This window comes from Macaca thibetana, chromosome 12, assembly GCF_024542745.1.
Source record: "Macaca thibetana thibetana isolate TM-01 chromosome 12, ASM2454274v1, whole genome shotgun sequence".
Taxonomy (NCBI): domain Eukaryota; kingdom Metazoa; phylum Chordata; class Mammalia; order Primates; family Cercopithecidae; genus Macaca; species Macaca thibetana.
Genome location: NC_065589.1, coordinates 10428752 through 10450636, shown reverse-complemented (window position 1 = coordinate 10450636; position 21885 = coordinate 10428752). Strand labels below are relative to the sequence as shown.

Here is a 21885-nt window from a genome sequence, read left to right as displayed (position 1 = left end):
CTGGGTCTATATGCTCATGCCACCACAACGGCTAATTTTTGTATTTGTTTTAGAAACAGGGTTTCACCATGTTGCCCAGGCTGGTCTTGAACTCTTGGGCTCAAGCAGTCTGCCCACCACGGCCTCCCAAAGTGCTGGAATACAGCCATGAGCCACTGTGCCCAGCAAGTGTTTTTTAAAAATTAGGAAATGAGGCAAAAGGAGCACGTGAGTAGGAAAATTAGGCACAGCCAGGATAAGGGTTAGTTCACAAAGTGCAAACTATAAATAAAATCTCCTAGAGGCAAGTTAGGAAGGTTTTCTGAGTTTCCTAGCAGCCAAAGCAAAAAGGAAAGCTTTTTAAAGTTTATTTATTTTATTTTGTACAGCAGACAGTTCATATAGCATAAAAAGGGAAACCATCAAGGATAAAATTTGTGTGTCTGTAAGATACAGATTGTCACGAGAAGAGTGTTTCCTTATACTGCATCAACTTTCCCCATAAGTGCACTCTATAAAAGGATACTGCATGGTCAAATGGGCCCTTGTTCTCCCTGCTTCCCTGCAGTGATAGCATAGTCATTTGGTTGACTTCTTGCAGTGTCCCTTGGGGTAGCCTTGGTGGCAAAGCCCCAAGTAGGACGAGGGCACCATGGGAGGCCTGTGCAGGGTGTTTCAGTGCAGTTCTTCGCATCTCCAAAGGTGCTCCCTTGAGGAATCTTGGTTCTGGGAGATGCTGTCCCACAGAGAAGTGCCAGGAGCAAATGGGTTGGGCAAGAACTATTGATACTGGCATATTAAAGGCTCCTTGAAGCCCTACAATTAAGAAATCAGCCCGGTATTTCCCAAACTGATTTAATCACAAGACCTTTCTTTAAAAAAAATAAAACACTTAATTGGCACATTCAGAAACATTGATCTAAAACAGGGGTCAGCAAACTTCCTGCGAAGGGTCACATAGCAAATATTCTAGGCACAACTAAAACAGCTGTCTGTCACAGCTAGTCAGCACTGCCATTGTATAGAAAAAGTGTGGCTATGTACGATAAAGCTTTATTTGTGAGTAGTGCAATTTGAATTTCCACTATCATTTTTGCGTCACAGAATAGTATTCTCCTTTTGATTTTTTATTTTTTAGTCATTTAAACATATTAAAACTGTTCTCATCTTGTAGGTCATTCACAAACAAGTGGCAGGCCAGATTTGACCAGTGTAATATGGTTTGCCAATTCCTGATCAGGAATAATGTTTGGATGGCTTACCTTTCCAGCAAGCAAGCCTTCCTGAGTACTGTTTGTCAGGTTCCATTTTAATTTAGACTTTTATGTTTCTGGTTTAAGAGCAGATTAAAAAGTGTTAAAGGTAATAGAGAGTTGGTTTGAGTCCTTACAGGCTAGTCTAGGATTTTCCTTAGAAAGCAGTTGTGGGTGCTCCCAAAGAAGACATTTACAAACTGATAAACAGTCTTACACTGTTTATCTTACACGGTCACATATGGTTGAATCAACTTCAGGCTGGAAATGTCTTAATGGGCATTATCATTAATGCACCGGATCGATAGAAATGAAAGTCTCAAAGCACCCAGAGACATTTAATTTTAAGAAAATAAAACTTCCTAGTCAACCCTCCAAGTAATCTAGTAAACTATGGTTTCCCACCTGCAACCAAGCTAATGGAGTTCTTTTTGATTTTGACTAGGGGAACATTTTTTTGGCTTTTATGATGTCATTATGATGAAAGAAGAAGAACCAAACATTCCTACTACCATGTCTGACTTTTTAGTTTCAGTTATACAAGTCCTTTTTATTGAGTACTCAGTGTATATAAAACACTTGGTTAGGTTTTATGGGAGATACCAAAAGGAGACAGAAGTGGATACTTCCTTCTTTACCTTGTGAGCCAAGTTTAAGATCCTCATCAATTACAGCCCATTGCTGTGGTGCCAGGTCTGATTTCACCTCCTGGGCACTTCCTATTGCCATCCATCTGTTCATTCAGCAAACATGTCTGAGGTGCGGCCTCTGTTCAAGGCTCTGGGAACACAGCCCTTGGAGCACACGTTCCAGGAGATCAGTGTTTCTCTTCTCCTCTGGCACTCTTGCTTACAACCTCTTTTATATAGTGGAACCAGAATTACTTCTGTATATCTTGAGGCTTGAACCTTCATGTTCCCTACACTGTGTGTGACTCTCCTCAAAATATTTAGTGGGAGAGTGGGTCTCCTGATTAACCACCCTTTCTGGGATCTGCACTCTAAATGCTCTTGTTCCCTCCACCTGAATGGCACCCAGCTTTCCCTGCCCTATTGTCTTAGCATCCAGTGGGGACACAGTTTTTACCAGATCTGTAATCTTGAAGCCATTAACTATATTAAGCCAAATGCATCTTGTAACAAATGTTACAAGGTAGCTAAATCTATGTACAAACAATAATACATATCTGATCAATTGTTTTTTGATTGAGGAAGATTTTCTACAGTTTTTATTTTTTCCATTTACAAAAGTAATATTCAATTGCATTGAAAAATTTTAAAAATATGAAAAAGTACACATTAAAGGGAAAAAAAAATTAATCCATAAATCTAGCACCTGTCGATCAACCCTATGAATATTTAACATATATGTTTTACTTTTCTTGATTTGAAAGTCACATTAATTTTTTAAAAAAATAGTAAACAATAAAATTGACCTCCTTTTGCTGTATGTAAAATTCTGTGAATTTTAAGACATGTATAGATTTAGTTCCAGTCCCTCTGCTGCCCCCATACAAGCATCCCTTTCCTAGCTCTGGCAATCACTGATCTGCTCTCTGTCTTTTCTCTGTTTTCCTTCCATTCCGTTCTGTTCTCCTCTTCTCCTCTCCTCTTCTTCTCCCCTCCCCTCTTCCCACCCCCCCCCCTTTTTTTTTTGTTTTTGAGACTGAGTCTCTCTCTCTTGCCCAGGCTGGAATGTAGTGGCACAATCTTGGCTTACTGCAACCTCCGCCTCCCGGGTTCAAACAATTTTTCTGCCTTAGTCTCCTGAGTAGCTGGGACTACAGGCGTATGCCACCATGCCCAGCTAATTTTTGTATTTTTAATAGAAACGGGGTTTCATCATGTTGGCCAGACTGGTTTTGAACCCCCGACCTCAGGTGATCTGCCCACGTTGGCCTCCCAAAGTGCTTTGTTTTCTTTTTGAGAGTGGCTCTTTTCACTCAGTTCAATACCTTTGAGATTCATCCAGGCTGTTAGATTTATGAATAATTTGTTAATTTTTGTTGCTAATTACTGTTCCATTTTGGGAGTGTACCATAGTCTGGTTGTCCATTTACCATTTAAGATTACTTTTTGGGTTGGGCATGGTAGCTCACACCTATAATCCCAGCACTTTGGGAGGCCAAATTGAGAGGATCCCTTGAAGCCAGGAGTTTGAGACCAGCCTGGGGAACAGAGTGAGATCCTGTTTCTACAAAAAGTTTTAAAACTACTCCAGTATGGTGGCATGCACCTATACTGTCAGTTGCTTGAGAGTCTGAGGTGGGAGGATCATTTGAGCTCAAGAGGTTGAGGCTGCAGTGAGCCATCCAAACAAGATTATTATTTTTTAAACATTTGACATTTTTGAAATTCTAAAATGTCTTAAAATTAATGTATATATTTAATGTGGTGGGGTTTTTATTTCTTCAAAAGCTATTACAGAATTGATGGTGTATCTTATAATTAATACTCTCTTAGGATCAAAGTATTGTGGTTAGGATTAGAGAGGGCTGTTGGGAGTAATTAGGAGTAGGGTAAGTGGACAGTTAAGACTGAGACAGAGAAAGGCCCCGAGAGCTTGTGGCAGGCCAGCACGAGAGCAGCTTGGCAGCCTCTGAAGACAGGGTCTCGCTCTGTTGTCCAGGCTGGAGTGCAGTGGCCCAATCATAGCTCACTCCTGCCAAGGAAGTTTTGAACAGAGGAGCAACACCAGGAAAGAAGTCTTTAAGAACAAAGCCTGTCTTATCATGGTTGGTACAAGTATGGACAACATCATCAGTGTTGATGAATCAGCAAAAGACAGAGAAATGGTGGCAGTGCACTGCTAGTACTGGTTGGAGTGGAGGAAGAACCTAGGAAGCAGTGAGCACTGACTAGAGAGTGTGGCATGGAGGCAGAAGGGCAGTTGCTGCAGAATACCCCAATCTCCAGGCAGTGCCCAGGCAGGAAAGGCCAGAGGTATGGAGAGCCAAGGACAGCTGCTGCCAAAATCTTTAGGTGTTTACATGGTGGAAATGGGTGGGTTGAGTCAGGCATGCTATATGGGAAACTATAAACAGAATGAGAGTTTCACAGGTTAAGAGTGCAGTGTTCGTAAGGATACCGTGCAAGGATAAAATGGTGAACTTAGTATAAGCTTGGTTGTAGTATATAATTATTCTGTGGAAACAGACTGTGATTTGTGCTACTTCCAGGTAGGCTTATTTTATGGTTAACTGTACGGCCCAGTTTTTTTGCAAAGCTTATTGTTGGGTCTCATCCCCCTGTATCGCATGTCAGATGACTTATTCTTTGGCATACCCCCATTTTTTTCACTATAGGAGAATGAACAGTAAATTATCTTCATAGAGGTCCTTAAAGGACAGCTTCCCATCAGACACTGGAGAAGGATATTTTACCAAAGTTGTAAATTGAAGAATAGTTTACCAAAGTAACTTGCCGCTCTTGTCGGCCAACTCTTCTTGAGAAGCCTCGTTCATGGAAGCAGCCTCATTTTCACCCACTCACATCTCTTCTGGCTTGGGGTGAAGGAGAAGTAGGTGCCAGTTCACACAGAGGAAGAGAAAATCACTCACCCATTTGTCTCTTCCCAGTCTCACATTTAACTAAAGATCTCATTCTCATAGAAGTTATTTTTCACTTTCCCTAACAGAGCACATATACAAAATTCACTGTTCTTTAAAGCTGTACTATGATGGGGCAAAGTTGCTATTATTTGTGGCATTGCTAATTGTTTCTTCAATCTTTCCTAGAAAAGACTGTATCTTCACCATTGACCCATCAACCGCCCGAGACCTCGATGATGCCCTCTCCTGCAAGCCACTCGCTGATGGTAGGATGGAAATTTCTATAGCATCCTGGGCAGCAGGCAGTCTGCATGCCTGTGTGGTTTGCCTGGCTGCCCTGCGCTCCCTAAGCAGCATACTATGCAAGGCTAGGTTTGCTTTGTGCCTGAACTTGCCACAGGCCTCTGAGCCTTTACAACTATGTGACCTTAAGGTTGTGTTCCTGGGCTGGGCGCGGTGGCTCATGCCTGTAATTCCAGCACTTTGGGAGGCCGAGGCGGGCGGATCACAAGGTCAGGAGATCGAGACCATCCTGGCTAATACGGTGAAACCATCTCTACTAAAAATACAAAAAAATTAGCCAGGCGTGGTGGTGGGTGCCTGTAGTCCCAGCTGCTGGGAAGGCTGAGGCAGGAGAATGGCGTGAACCCGGGAGGTGGAGCTTGCGGTGAGCTGAGATCGCGCCACTGCACTCCAGCCTGGGCGACAGAGTGAGACTCGTCTCAAAAAAAGAAAGAAAGAAAAAAAAAAGATTGTGTTCCTGTGGTGACGTTGGTGAGGGTGAGAATGAGAAATATTCTCTCACTAGACTCTTCTTGGGCCTCAGAAGGGGCAACAGTGAGTGCAAAAGAATGAATTGCAAGCCTTGGCCCTTCAGATAGTTCCAGTGTTGGCGTAAGGTATCACAGAAAGAAAGTTCCTAAGGGCTCTGCTTGGGAGAGACATAGGGTTCTTTACCTGAATCTAACACCAAATAACGTGATTGAAAGGGTACTCTTCAAAGTCATGCTTCCAGTTGGGTAGCAGGAACCCTGAGAACTGCCTCTCTAGGGCTGAGCTGGAGAAGCCTGGGCTACTCCCAGTAGGTTTTCATCTGTCCAGCAAGCTGAGAAAGGCAAACTGATAGGGGCTCTTTAAACATTCTTCTGGGATGTTACTGAGCAGGTAAAAGTAGGATTGAGGCTAGTTGTCTTTGGAAATTATAGCTGGAGGAAGGGAATGCAGCAATTGACTCTCAAAGGAAAAATGTAGGATGTGAGAAAAGTGAACCCTACCAATCCTCCCCTCCCCCCTCCCCTCCATTGCCCTCCCCTCCTCTTCTCGACAGAGTCTCACTCTTTTGCCCAGGCTGGAGTGTAGTAGCATGATCATGGCTCACTGCAGCCTCAATCTCCCAAGCTCAGGTGATCATCCCACCTCAGCCTCTCAAGTAGCTGAGACTACAGATGTGCGCCACCAAGCCTGGCTAATATTTTGTATTTATGGTAGAGATGGGGTTTCACCATGTTGCCCAGGCTGGTCTTGAACTCCTGGGCTCAAGTGATCCATCCACCTCAGCTTCCCAAAGTTCTGGAATCACAGGCATCAACCACCATGCCCAGCACCCGCAATCCCTTTTCTAATACCGCAGATGTGCTGCTTCTAGTTTTTACCTATTTCTTGCCCCTCTCTAGGGTGGCTTCTGGGTGACTGCTTTGGCTTTGGTCATCCTCACAGATGATCTTGGCACTAACATGGCCTTTGACATTTGCCCAATGTGGATATCCACCATTGCAGTTTCAGTCTGCTACCAAGCACTGATGGCCTAGTGGCCTAGTCTTTTAAAACATTGCAAAGATGTTCATATCTCCTGTTTTTATCTTCCTTGAAACTATGGGCAAGATTGCTCAGTATTTTCTTTTTTAAAAATTAATTAATTAATCGATTTTTAGAGACAGGGTCTCACTCTGTCGCCCAGGCTGGAATTCAGTGGCTCATTGCAGCCTTGAACTCCCAAGCTCAAGCAGTCTTCCTGCCTTGGCCTCCCAAAGCACGAGCCACCATGGGATTACAAGCACAAGCCACTGTGCCCAGCCTCAATAAAGAAAGATAAAGCATAACAAGAGAAAAGGTCCCCTGGAAATTTTAGAGAAATTATATCTTTTTAAAATCCAAAATTCAAGCAGCCTACTTCAAAAGGCAAGTACTGGCTTGATTTCTTATATTCTTAGCAATCTCTGTTGCATGCAGAGGCTTAGGCATACCTGCTCAGTATGTAGATGCCACTTCCCTAAGCCACAGTGTGAAAAATGCCCCTAGGCTGAAAGCCAGGTGACCATGGACCTCATTCCTCATATTTTCCTTCCCTCTAGGTTCACACCTCTACTGTTTGTGTAATGCTTGGACAGAATTGCTTCCTTTGTTTTGTCCAGTTTCATAGTTGATAATAGCAGAAGGATACATCTACTACCTGTTCCTCTGTCTCAGCTGGCCTGGAACGCTGCACCTTGCAGGGATTCCAGGGAGCTGGCACATGTCCTACCCTACTCACTGCATACACTGCAATTTTATGTCTAGGGTACAAGTGTGTCAGCAGAGGTTTCTTAGAGGAAGTGGTCAAAGATATGGTAGGAAATATAGACTGGGGACAGATTTGGGGACAAATTTTCAGACCAAATAGTGTTTTTTGTTTGTTAGACAATGGAAAGGCAAGCAGATGTTGTTCAGCAAGAGAGCATTCAAAAAGAGGAAAATAATTTAGCACTTCAAGGAAAAGGAGAGAAACTAGAGGCTGGAAAATGAGTCAGAGAAACATTGCAATAGTTACGGACTTGGACTAGATGGTAGCAAAATCAATAGGGGGGTTGGAGTGGGAAGGACAGATGTGAGAAAGGGATAATGACAGAAGAATCTATGGAAATGAATACTGGGGTTGAGGGAGAAGAGTCCAAGATGGTGCCAAGGTTTCAACCTGGATGACTGGGAGATGGAACCCATAAGTTAGAAATGGGAATCAGGAGTACAAGCTGGTTTGGGAGAGAGTATGTTGGCGTGGAGTTGTCCGTCTGATGATATTTATGTTAGTTGCTGCAAATTCTTTGTAGAAGAGCTGAGGTATGTATAAATAAGCTAATTAGACGCAGCCCATGGAACTATATACAAAGAGCCCTGGAGGAGAGGATGCAATGCACCAAAATGCAGTGATTTTATTTGAATAATGGGATCATAAGAGATTTTTTTTCCTTTCTTTAGTTTCCAAATTTTTATAATGTGGCAATAATAGTTTTATAATGAAAAAAATTGTGTAATACAAAAATATTATGAGGTGCCAGAAATCACAGGCCGCTCAGTAGCCTGCTGCACTAGGTGACCAGACACCTTCCATCCACTTAGTTTCTCTGTCGTTCCAGAGGAGCAGTTTGGCAGAGCAGCAGAGAAACGACATGGAAAAGGAGTCAGGGAAGACTCCGAAAAGGCCTGAGTTGGTCAGCAAACAGTTTTACGGTGGCACTTCTACAGTTGGCCTTTGTGACAACAGTTTCTGCCAGGGCCATTTATCCAAGGAGTTGAAAAGGGAAAGTCATTTCCAGTTTGGATTGGGGTGAGATTGGCTAAGTTCAAGTTGAGGTAGTTACCAGTTCATGTCAATTCTTGCTTAGGGGGAAAAATGTTAAAGTTTCAAAAAACAAATAGTGTTTTCTTGGCCTACTTATATCATCTGTAGTTTTGTTTTGTTTGTTTGTTTGTTTTAAAGAAACTGTAAAGTTTAACTTTCCTTTGGTTTCATTAAAATTATCTGAATGACCACTCTGTGAAAAGCAGACAGATGTAACATACCTGGTCCTCACTTTCCCTTTTGGTAGAGTTCAGATGTACTCTGACCAGGACATACCTGGTCCTCACTTTCCTTTTTGGTAGAGTTCAGATGTACTCCAGGACTTGTTAGCAGTGTCTATCAGGTGAGGCACTCCAGTGATCAATTCAACAAATCGCAGTGACCACCTATCTACCAGTAGATCATAATTAGGTTGCAGGCGGAGGAGAGGGTGCCACCTATCTTCGTGAAATCTCAGCTTGGAAGGGATTCTACTAGTCATCCAACCTGGTAATTCTCCACTTTTCTTAGCCTGAAAACACACTTCAGGAGAACACTCCCATGAGCATTACCCAGCAATGTAGAGTTTTTTCACCTTTGTTCAAGAAAATGTTTAGTGATATAAGTGAATAGGAGTGGCATTATAGTGATAATCCAGAATCTGGAGACAGTAATCGTGCGCCTCAGTGTTTTATTATCGTGCCAGGTCACTTGCAGCCTACCTCACAGCTGACCTCAACGCTCAAGTGTGGGAATGCCACAGTTGTCAGATCACCCTCTGGTTTTTGAATTACCTCCACCGCATCCACTTATGGAATGTCTAGATTGCATTTGAACTTTCTACCTTAGAGGCAATTCATTCTGCCTTAAGATGGCTTGACTGTTAGGAAATCCTTCCCTGTAATGATCTGAAACACTGCTCTCTTCCTGTAATTTTCCACTCATTAGTCCCATTTATGCCTCTTGGGGCCCTATAGAACAAATCTAATGTCTCGTTTGACAACCTGTCAGTTACTAGATAACAGTTATCATGTGTCTTCTGAGTCAAAAATTCTCAACTTAGCATCCTAAATATTCTTTGGGGTCCAGTGGATGATGAGGTGTGAGCCCATCTCCCATGTCATGGAGTCATTTCTGCTTTTATGAAGTCTGAAGTTCATGGCTGCCTGTATCCAGACTTCGCCTCCCTGGCTATTAGGGCCTGCGCTCTTCTTGCCAGTTCCTCCTTATTGGGCAGGACTGGGTTCAGAGTAACAGCTACCCATTCTCTTCAATTAATCAAGCATTGTGGCTTTGCCTTAGTCTCTGAGGGAAAATTGTCAGCCTGACCAGCTAGGACCTTTATTCAGCTTTTCATTGATTCAGGCTCCCAGCAGATCCTGCAGGAAATTGAACTTCACTTCTCCAGCATCTTGTTTCTCTGAAGTTGTATTCTCTAATGTGCGCTCTGCTGTTGAACTTACAGGGTTACCCTAGCCAGGCCTTAGAAATGAATGAATGGGAAGGGGGAATGATGGTTAATGGGTTTCAGTTTCTTTTTGGGTGACGAAAATGTTCTGGAATTAGATAGTTGATAGTTGCACAACTTTGTGGACATACCAAAAACCACTGGGGGAAAAGGAGTGAGGGAATAAGTGAATGAGAAGAAATAAACATATCCACTTATCCTTGAGGCTTTCTGGAAATTGGAGTTTATACACCTTAACCACAATTTAGCAGAGGTCTTTATGGAATGCCTAGCTGGATATCATAGTCACATCCCTCATGTCCATCTCTCCTCCTTGCTGCTCTCCTCTCTGAACCATGAAACTACAGCCCCAGGTGCACAGCCCTCTGCTCCGCTGCCCGCTCACATTTCCCATCCCCACAGAGTGCAGCCATCTGACTCAAAAAAAGAAGGGTCTGTCCCACTATCTGCATAGAAAATACTTGGTTAAGTTAGAACAGCATCCAGCCTAAGGGGCCTCTGGGATGCATATTACCTACTGTGCTCAAGGAAGCACCAGTCTGCCTGCCTGGATTGTCTCTGCGGCCTGCCTGGTTGCATGGCTTTTTTGGGGGAGGATGGAGCAGACAGCTCTGTTCCTGGGAGCCCATAGCAATAAGGGAATAGAGTGAGAGTCTAGGAGCAGTGCCTGTAAGGATTTCAGAGACTTCCTAATAAACTCTCTGGCTCCCCAAATGGTTATGTTTGTCACCTGCTGAGAATTTCCTGTATTGACTGATCACCTTTGGAGGCAGTGAGGAAGTAGGAGCTAGAAATTCTTGTGTCCCCCTGTGTGCCCAGGCTTTAGCTAGAAAGCCTGAGGGATAGGATGGGGTGGTAGTTGTTTTAAAGAGCAAAGGGCTGAGATGAAGTCACTGGACCTGCTACTGGGAAGAAACAGGAAACCTGAGAGTCCTGGAGCTTCTGAGTGAAAAGGTTCATGCATGTCTCTAGCAGCCAGGCCAGGCCTCTTCCTGGGCTCTTTTCTCACCTCTGGGAAGACTTCTCCCCAGCAGTCATTCACCCCAGCCCCTTTACATTTCCCTTTGCCCTGCTTCCTCCTCTTGCTGTACCAACTGAAGTCTCCCTCATCCTATAAAACCTTCCTGTACTCTGCTCCAGCTCCAGAACTTTCACTTGTGTCTGTCAGGACACCTTGGAAGAGTTGTCTTTACTTGCTATTGCTTTCTCACTTCCCGTGTATTCCTTATCCCATTTGCAGCGTGGCTTCAGAATGCTGGCTGCAACAGGTTGCCCCAGCCTCAGTTCACTAAGCATCTCTACAGCACTTGGCTCTTTAGTCTGCTCTTCCTCCTTGAAATTCACTCACTCTTCCTTGGACTCAAAGGACCCTCCCTGCTCTTGGTTCTAAATGTGGGCTTTTCTTCTCCAGTCACCTGTTTAACTCACCTTTCACTGCCCAGCCCTTCAGGCATCAGTGCCCCTCCTTTCATGCTCTGCAGTCTTTGCACTTGGTGTCCCCTGTGCCTGGTTTCCCCTTTCCCTGCAAAGCCACGTGGCTGATTTCTCACTTCCTTTCAGGTTTGATTGGTCGCCTTCTCAGTGAAGCCTTCCCTAGCCATTCTGCCTCTGATTCCACCCCTCTCACCTAGCCACCTTTCCATTTTTTTTTTTCTCACCACTCATCACTTGCTAACTAACATAGGTCAAAGGTGGCTTTTTTCTTTGCTTTGAAGATGGAAGATATTTGATATGTTTATGTTGAGAGCTAGGAGATGACAGAGAAGGAAAAGTTGAAAACACAGGCATGAGGAGAGTTGATTGTTTTGCAGGATCTTGAAGAAGAAGGTGGGAGATGAATCAGAGCGTAAGTGGAAGGCAAGGCCAAGGCAGAGGAAGAATGCCCCTCCCCTCCCCTCTCCTCCCGTTCCTCCATCCCCTCCCCTCTCCTCCCGTTCCTCCATCCCCTCCCCTCTCCTCCCGTTCCTCCATCCCCTCCCCTCTCCTCCCATCCCTCCTCTCCCCTCCCCTCTCCGCCCCTCCCCTCTCCTCTCTTTTTGGATGGAATCTCGCTCTGTTGCCCAGGCTGGAGTACAGTGGCACAATCTTGGCTCACTGTAACCTCCACCTCCTGGGTTAAAGTGATTCTCTTTCCTCAGCCTCCCGAGTAGCTGGGACTACAGGTGCACGCCACCATGCCCAATTAATTTTTGTATTTTTAGTAGAGACAGGGTTTCACCGTATTGGCCAGGCTGATCTCAAACTCCTGACTTTGTGATCTGCCTCCCTCAGCCTCCCAAAGTGCTGGGATTAAAGGCGTGAGCCGCCATGCCCAGCCAGAACACCTCTTTCTATGAGACAGAGAGGCAAGACATAGTTGATGGGCCCCTGCTAATGAGGGATCACACCTGGCCATACCCGCTTCCACTGTGAAGTAGAAAGCCGAACGCTGCTGAGAGGGCTGACGGAGTGGTGAAGGAGATAGTCTGAGTGGAAAAAAACAACGCAAACTGCCTTTCCCCTGCTGCCACCCTGCAACAATCAACACAGAAGACTGCTATGACCAAATACTTGGGTGCTTTTTTGCCATACACAAAGCAAGCAATTAGTTCTGCAGCATATGCCAGAGGGTGTCCTCCAATTCAGTTCTGGTATTCTCTGCCTGGAGATAGCATCAGATCCCAAAGATTGAGCTCCTGATCCCACAAGACTGCCTCATGCTTCTGATGCCAGTCGCAGGCTCCAGGTTGGTTTACTTGTGATTCTGTCTGACCAGCTCTAAGTTTGGGATCCTGCAACCCCCTCCTTGAGTTTCATTAATTTGCTAGAGTGGCTCACAGAAAACTCAGGGAAACCCTTAGGTTTAGTGGTTTATTATAAAAGATATTGCAAAGGATACAGATAAACGGTTGCCTAGGGTGAGGTATGGGGGAAGGGATGTGGAGCTTCCATGCCCTCCCCAGGCATGCCACCTCCATGTGTTCAGCTCTCCAGAACCTCTCTGAACCCCTGTCCTATTGGGCCTTTTATGGAGGCTTCATTCGATAGGCATGATTGAAGCGTGGACACCCATGTAGAAATGTGATTGGGCAAAAAGTGTTTGATCTCAGTGACAGACTGAGTGGAGAAACTCAGCAAGGCCTGTCCAGATGCTTCTTGGCCTCTCTGTGCAGCATTCCCTCTTCCAGGTTATCGGGCAGGACCCCTTTTGAAATGGAAGTCTTCCAACCCACAATCAGACAAGGTAGGTCAGAGAACATTTTAATAGGAAGAGGGGAAGATTAGAATCCTGCCTTGGGGAGAAAAAGAAGCTGGTGAAAGGAGGGCAGGAGAAAGTCAGAGAGATTCAGTGGCCTAAAGCTCCCCAACGTTTTAACAAAAGACTGTAATAAGGGCTATAGGAGTCATAAGCGAGGAACCGTGGATGAACACACACACGCGCACACACACACATGTCCATGTCACGCACACATCACAGATAGGATCGGGAACTGACCAGGAATCCATCAGACAAAGCATAGGCAAACACTGCTTAGGTATGTCTGGGTTTGAATCCTACAAAGTCTGGAGAATAATAAGATTTTCTTCAGTAATTCTTAGCCTCCCAGGTGTGGGAGCAGAGGTTGCAGAGATCCAAACTTGGAGGTTTCAGGCCGGGCACAGTGGCTCACACCTGTAATCCTAGCACTTTGGGAGGCCGAGGTGAGAGGCTCATTTGAGGTCAGGAGTTCAAGACCAAACTTGGGAGTTTCCTGGCAGGGAGAGCTGGAGGGGCAGCAGGACAAGGGTCTCACTGAGCCTGTTTCTTCTCCGCCCCTTGCTTTTATGATAGAATCGGCTGGCGTCTAATCAAAGTTTTACAAAGTAATCCTGGAACCACATTTGATTCCTTTTCCTCTCCAGACTGTTGTCATGGTTTTTTCAGTAATTTCCCTCCCTCCTCACTGTCTCCCATCCACCTTGCTGTCCAGTTATCTTTCCTATGTGGCATGCACAAGGACTAGATCATGTAGCTTTTCTTCTTGAAAACCTGCTTGTACCTATGGGTTAGGTCTGCAGTTCTTTAGCAGAGCTTTGTTACCAAAGCCCTTTAAGATTAGCCCTCAGTCTCCTCTCCTGCCACCCCACTTCCCGGTGCACAGTGGGGGCTGGTCACTGCAGGCTCTGCTGATCTTCTGTGCCCTTTCCTGCCTCCAGGCCTCTGCCTGCTCCTTTCCCTCTGCTTACAAGGCCTTGCCTCCCTGCCTCCTTCTGTCAGATGAAATCTGCTTCTAAGAACAACATAAACCTCTGCAGAGCTTTCCTTTCCTCCTAGCAGAATGCATTGTTTCTGTTTATCCTACCAGCAAGTATTCTTCATGTCTTGGATATAGCAATAAACATCATTACTTCTGGATTTAATTCTCTTTTTTGCTTATTTCCTAAGAGCAGGGTGTTCCTTGGATATCTCTACTTCCTGAGTACCTTGGATATCTCTACTTCCTGGTTGCTGCCCTGCATTTTAAAAATGTTTGGTCTAGTCAGATCTAGCCAGGCAACTTATTGCATACCTTCAGTGTTTCACTCCTTTTTCTGGTTCTTGCCTTGCCCCTTTATTTCTGTGTACTTCTGTCCTTAGTTTTGTGGGTTGCCTGTGGGTTCATATCCTGACATATAAACCTGATCCACTTTCTCTCCTAAAAAATTTCTTTGGAACTGGGCATACTTTTCCCTTATTCCATTCAAGTGTTTCAATCCATCTGTCATGTCTCAGTGGTACCTGTAAGATCATTGGATTTATCTTATGTTCATGCTGCTGTTACTCCAGCTCTGTGAATTGGCCCATGTGAGGCTCACTTCCTTCTTCTTATTTCCTTGCCAAGTGTCTTGCGTGGCCTGCACTGCTCTTCTCTTTTCATCCCTACAGGCTTCTGCAGCAACTCATGTCTTCATTTTATCTTGTCATTTCCTCCACTTCCCTCCTGCCTGTATCCTTGCTATTTTCAAATTCAATAAGTGCTAATTTTCTGATAAAATTAACTTCCTGAATGAACCCTAACGTGGTAGTAAAACAAAATTTGTGATCTAAATGCCAATTTTTTTCCCTTTAGTTATATTGGCAAATAGTCTTGCTAGTTAAGAAATGCCTTTTAAACACCAAGTACAGTGCTAGGTGCAGTAGCTTACACCTATAATCCTAGCATTTTGGGAGACCAAGGTAGGAGGATCACTTAAGGTCAAGAGTTCAAGACCAGCCTGAGCAACATAGCAAAACCCAGTCTCTACAGAAAAATTAATTAATCAATTAATTAATAGCTGGGCATAGTGATGCACATCTGTAGTCCTAGCCACGTGGGAGGCTGAGGTGGGAAGACCACTTGAGCCTGGGGGTTCAAGCCTGCAGTGAGCCAAGATGGTGCCACTGCACTCCAGGCTGGGCAATACAGTGAGACTGTGTCTCTAACATAAATAAATAAATCAACACCAAGTATCTCTTCAGTCGCAGTGCTCACCTATAAGTTGGGAGAAGTAGAAATAGGAATTTGAGGGCTGGGCATGGTGGATCACACCTGTAATCCCAGGACTTTGGGAGGCCGAGGTGGGCAGATCACCAGGTCAGGAGTTCAAGACCAGCCTGACCAACATGGTGAAACCCTGTGTCTACTAAAAATATGAAAATTAGCTGGGTGTGGTGGCACGTGCCTGTAATCCCAGCTCCTCAGGAGGCTGAGGCAGGAGAATCACTTGAACCCGGGAGGCGTAGGTTGCAGTGAGCCAAGATCGCACCACTGCGCTCTAGCATGGGCGACAGAGCGAGACTCCATCTACAAAAAAAAAGGAAAATAAATAGAAATTTGATAGTGTAAAAATCCAGGTATTCCTTTGGTAGCAGATAGATCTTAATGCCATGTTGATAAGACATTGGAAATTAGAAAGTTTGTTTTTAGACTGGGCACGGTGGCTCATTCCTGTAATCCCAGCACTTTGGGAGGCTGAGGCAGGTGGATCACCTGATGTCAGGAGTTTGAGACCAGCCAGGCCAACATGGTGAAACCCTGTCTCTACTAAAAAATACAAAATTAGCCGGGTGTGCTGGCACATACCTGTATCCCAGCTACTTGGGAGGCTGAGGCAGGAGAATCGCTTGAACCCAGGAGGCGGAGGCTACAGTGAGCCAAGATTGCGCCACTGCACTCCAGCCTGGGTGACAGAACAAGACTTCATCTCAAAAAAAAAAAAAAAAAAAAGTTTGTTTTTATTTTTTATCTCTTGGGAATGTAGTTGGGTGGTTAAGCTGGTATATGGAGATAACGCCAAGGTACTGGAATTCAGGAATCAGGTGACAGTTCAGAAATCAGGTGACAGTTTAAAAATGAAAGTCAGCTTTATATGTAGGGTTTCCTCTTGCCTGGAGATCTGTGAAACTTCAGAGTAAATCTGTTATTTTAGTTTGCCTATGGCTGAAACAGAATGTTGGCAGTAGTTTTATTCTCTTGAGGGTCACAAAGCCCTTTGAGGATTTCATGATAGCTATGGACTTTCTATATATAGTAGCTATATAAAATTTTGCATAGAACTTACATTTCCAGTAATACCGTGGAATGGATATCCTGAAAAAAATCTTTCTTCACTAAAACTCTGTAAAATGATGCACTTTTAAAAAATGTATGGCAGAACTGGTAAGAAAGTATGGAAAATATATAGAGGCCAGGAATAAAACAAGAACAGGTATACTTCGTATATACCAAAGAAGTGTACATGTGTTAAAGAAAGCAGCTTACCTAATGGCGTCGTCCAATTCTTAGTAGGCCAGAGATTTTGCTCAGGACCTGAATTAATACTACCTGCATAGTGTATAACATTTCTTTTCTTTTTTTTTTTTTTTTTTTTTTGAGACGGAGTCTTGCTCTGTCGCCCAGGCTGGAGTGCAGTGGCGCGATCTCGGCTCACTGCAACCTCTTCCCCTCCAGGTTTAAGCAATTCTCTGCCTCAGCCTCCGGAGTAGCTGGGATTACAGGCGCATGCCACCACGCCCGGCTAATTTTTTTTGTATTTTTAGTAGAGACGGGGTTTCACGATCTTGGCCAGGCTGGTCTTGAACTCCTGACCTCGTGATCCACCCGCCTTGGCCTCCCAAAGTGCTGGGATTACAGGCATGAGCCACTGCGCCTGGCCAGTCTGTAACATTTCAAACCAAATATTTATTTTAAAGTGGCACCAGGTGGATAATACTTCCAGAAGCTGGAAAAATCAAAAGCATATTTCTTCTGGAAGAATTAACTCTCAATCAAACCTTTAAAGATTTGCCACCGATACAGTTCTAGTAAATATTATCTCACTTAAAAAATCATGAAACCCACAGGAAATAAGGTACCATGAGTGAGAGCAGAAAAAAAACAAATGTTGGAATCACATTCACAAAGACTTTAGATATTAGAATAATTGACAATAAAATAAGTATTTTAATATATTGAAAGAAACTAAAGAGTGAATTGAAAGTATGAGTTAGAAAAAAGATATTAAATGACTAAAAGATTTGAAAAAAGAACTAAATAAAACTAGAAGTGATAAACTAAAGTAAGTAAAATTTAAAACTCAACAAATTGGTTTAAAAATTAGACTCAGTAAATAGAGAATTAGAGAATTGGAAGGTAAATCTTAAAAAGTCAAAGTATAACACAAAGGGACAAGCAGGATTATGAAACAGTGGTTAGAAGACATGGAGGATAGAATGAGAAAGTCTAATTTTAAGAGTTCTAGGCCAGGCATGGTAGCTCACGCCTGTAATCCCAAGCACTTTGGAAGGCCCAGGCGGGAGGATTGCTTGAGGCCAGGAGTTCAAGACCAGCCCGGGCAACATACTGAGACCTTGTCTGTATAAAAAATAAAAATTAGCTGGGCATGGTGGTACAAGCCTGCAGTCCTAGCTTCTTGAGACGCTGAGGCAGGAAGATCACTTGAACCTAGTAGTTTGAGGTTACAGTGAGCTATGATTGTGCCACTGCATACTGCAGCCTGAGAGACAGAGTGAGACCCTATCTCAAAAAAATAAAATATAGTGGAGCTTCAGCAGGATAAATAAATGGAGTTCACACCTAGATACATTATATTTAAAGAAGATCTGGAAATCAACCAGAAAGATAGACTGTAGCTGACTTCTCAAGAATATCAATGGAACTCAGAAAGCAATGGAAAAATACCTGCTGAGAGAAAAAAAAGAAAAAAAGCATTCAACTTAAGAATTATTTGCACAAGCTGAGATCTGGCCACTGCACTCCAGCCTGGGCGACAGAGCGAGACTCCGTCTCAAAAAAAAAAAAAAAAAAAAAAAAAAAAAAAGAATTATTTGCACAGCAAAACTATATTTCAAGAAAGAAGGCTGATGAGTAAAGACATATTACTTTTTTATTGTGATAAACTATATGTAACACAAAATTGGCTATTTAAATTATTTTAAAGTTTACAAATCGTTGGCGTTATTTACATGCGCAATGTTGTGCAGACACCTCTTTTTTTAAAAAACGTTCTCATCATCCCAAACGGAAACCCTGTAACCATTAAGGAGTAATTATTCATTCCTCCTCCCCACAGGCCCTGGTAACCTTTAATCTACTTTTTTGTTTTGTTTTGTTTCTTTTTTTGTTTTCAAGAGGGTCCTACTCTGTCACCCAGGCTAGAGTGCAATGGTGGGATGATGGCTCACTGCAGCCTCGACCTCCCAGGCTCAAGCTGTCCCCCAACCTCAGCCTCTCGAATAGCTGGGACTATAGATCTGTGCCAACATGCCTGGTTAATTTTTATTTTTTGTAGAGACAGGGTCTCACTGTGTTGCCCAGGCTGGTCTCAAACTCCTGGGTTCAAGTGATCCTCCCACCTCAGCCTCCCAAAGTGTTGGGATTACAAGCATGAGCCACTGTACTCAGCACAAATAGATTTTAAGGTGGAGGGCATTACTAAATGTAAAGAGAGTCACTAAATTATGATTAGAAGGGTCAATTTGTTGGGAAAATATAATAATTCTAAACATATATTAACAAATAATATGGCTTCAAAATATGTAAGACAATACTTGACGGAAACACAAGGACAAATTGATAAATTCATCATCGTGGTGGGTTAGTTTAATATACCTTTCTCAGGAAATGATAGTTCAAACACACCAGAAATTCAGTGTAACTGTAGAAAATTTGAATAGCACAGCTGATGTTTGCTGTAATAGCCATATCTAGAATATAGTACTTGCAATTAGAGAATACACATTGTTCTTAGAGCACACAGAAAACTTTTGTAAGTACTGATTCTCTATTAAACTGTTAAGCCTATTTCAAAAAATCGTTGGTATTATTCAGATCATGTTCTTAGATTGTAATGCAACTAGATTAGAAATAATTATAGAAAATTTTTCCATTTTAATTTGGAAATTTTAAATAAACTTCTTATTACACATACACAGATTAACAAAAATTAAAGTTTGGCAATATCAAGTTGCCTTTTTTCACCCTCTACTCGAAGATCAGTGGCCAGATGCATGGTATAAATCAGCATGTCCTTGATGCTGTGTCCCCTATTAATGCCTTAAAGATAAGTTACCTACCTTCTCATAGTGACTCTACCTTTGTTGTTGCCTTTCACATGGAATTCAGAGTGTCTTCTTCTTTAGGACCTAGGGTTTCTACTCCTACTACTTTCCTCAGACCATCCAAGAACTACTTAGCTCTTTGAAATATGCTACATGCTGACCTGCTGGCTACCAGTGAGCTAAGGATTGCTGGAAAGCCTGCACTACAGGAGACCATCAAAACAGAAACTGCCTTGTCTGATCAAAGAAACCGAGATACCTGAAGGTTAGCAGTAGAGAAAGGGTTCCCAGCTGGGACTGACAGCTGCCCCATGTGGGCATTCTCTCCTTGGACGTCTGCTCACCCACTTTTGGAGCGGGCGGCACTTGTTGCCACCTTGGTCTATGTGTGATCTCATAATCTGTTGCTTCGCACCTCATACACAATTGAATCTAGACTGTAACTTTTAAACAGGAGTTTGCTAAAGATTGGAAGATAGCAAAAGGAAAATAAACAGAGAAGAACATAAAGCACCACAAAGTGGCTTGCTTTCCACTGCTCCCAAATCTAGGCCCACCTGGACCCTGACCTGTGCCCACACTGAGCATCACCCTGGCAACCCACACCTCAGCATCTGCCCTTTGAAAGCCTAAAACTAAGAGGTCTAGAAAGAGGTCCAAGGGCCTACTTCTTGCATTTTGCATTTCCCCTCTGAAGACTTGCCCCTTCTTCCTAGGAAGAGTAATGTTAGGGGGCGTTCATCCCTTTTAGGGGAGAGTACAGCATTCCCATGCCTTATTCTGCAAGCCACATCAGGACCCTCGCCAGTGCACTACATTGGCAGTGGAAGACCTGCATACTTCAGAAGCAGAGGTCATCTGGTTATACCATTTAGTAGGAGATCTAGTTTGCAGCTTCCCTGCTACATACTCAGCATCCAATCCTGAGCTAATTGAAAGAAACCATTCCTTTATATTGTGCTGTCCACCACCCCCAACTTTGCACAGTGTGCTTTACCTCGGACCTTTCTGTCCTTACACCCCATGCCGTCACAGACCCCCCGTTGACAAGGTATAGAAAGATGGAATCCAAGGCCTGTGTCAGATAGGCCATTGGTTGGAGAAATAGCTTTAAGGTCAGTCAGTCTTCAAGCACAACTTTCACCACAGCCTTCCACTGTGTGAACTTACGAAAGCTCCACTTATGTCCTGCCTCAAAGGAGGGCCCGAGCGGACAGATATGTGTGTATCCACATATATCCTTTATGTTCTCCTCTGCCTGGCGCATGCCTACCCCTCAGGACTGGACCATTCTTTTCAACCATTCTTCTCACCTTGAGTTGTCCTATTCTGAACTTTCCGGCAGGTGGTCTTGCTGTTGTTCCCCTATTTCATTCCTTCTTTAGTTTTCTGGAATTTAATTTACCTCAGACAGAATACCTAGGTTTAAACCCCTGGAGTTAGCCCCACATATACTCTTAGCACATAGGTTATGTGTCTCCCTGTTTCATCCACTTCAGTGAGCTGAATCCTGAAATGCTGCATTTCAAAAGGATGCCCTTGCTGAAAATTGAAGACTGTACCATGGGAGGCACCTCACATTTAATTAGGAAAGTTTAATCTGCTAGCTGTTGGAAACATAAACATTCATAGCTTAAAAATAAGATCTACATGCGCCATTTAATTTAACAAAAAAACTGTGCGTAAAATCTGTGCTTTGTATTTTAGAGGGGAACCCTGATCACTCGTCAGTAGATCTCGGAAGAAAAAAATTCCAGCTGGGCACGATGGCTCACGCCTGTAATCCCAGCACTTTGGGAGACCGAGGCGGGTGGATCACCTGAGGTCAGGAGTTTGAGACCAGCCTGGCCAACATAGTGAAACCCCGTCTCTACTAAAAATACAAAAATTAGCTGGGCATGGCGGGCACCTGTAATCCCAGCTACTCAGGAGGGAGGCTGAGGTGGGAGAATCGGTTGAACCTGGGAGGTGGAGGTTACAGTGAGCTGAATTCATGCCACTGTACTCCAGCCTGGGTGACAAGAGTGAAACTCCGTCTCAAAAAAAAAGAAAAGAAAAGTTCTACTTCAGGGCAGTTTTCTGCTTGGATACATTTCTGGGTTTTGTCTCTGACTTCTTCTTGATGCCCAGTGCTTCGAATGCTGTTCCTCCTACATTCCTCTTCCATGGGAAGTCATTGCTTTTTTTTTTTTTGAGATGGAGTCTTGCTCTGTCACTCAAGCTAAAGTGTGGTGGTGTGATCTTGGCTCACTGCAACCTCTGCCTCCTGGGTTCAAGCAATTCTCCCGCCTTAGCCTCCTGATTATCTGGGATTACAGGCACATGCCACTGTGCCCAACTAATTTTTGTATTTTTAGCAGAAACGGGGTTTCACCATGTTGGCCAGGTGGTTCTGGAACTCCTGACCTCAGGTTTTCCGCCCACCTTGGCTTCCCAAAGTGCTGGGATTACAGGCGTGAGCCACCGCACCCAGCTTTGTGAAGTCATTTCTAATCCCATTTTGAAACACTGAATTTTTTCCTC

General features: G+C 43.8%; 1 protein-coding gene across 3 annotated transcripts in view; it reads left to right on the top strand.

Annotated features, from left to right (window-relative positions):
• DIS3L2 (DIS3 like 3'-5' exoribonuclease 2) overlaps positions 1–21885 on the top strand; it is a 380125-nt gene that overhangs the window by 241731 nt on the left and 116509 nt on the right. For all 3 annotated transcript variants that reach the window (XM_050751081.1, XM_050751079.1, XM_050751080.1), the window contains one exon: positions 4969–5048. In XM_050751081.1, coding sequence (XP_050607038.1) covers positions 4969–5048 — 80 coding nt within the window. The remainder of the gene's footprint in view (positions 1–4968; positions 5049–21885) is intronic.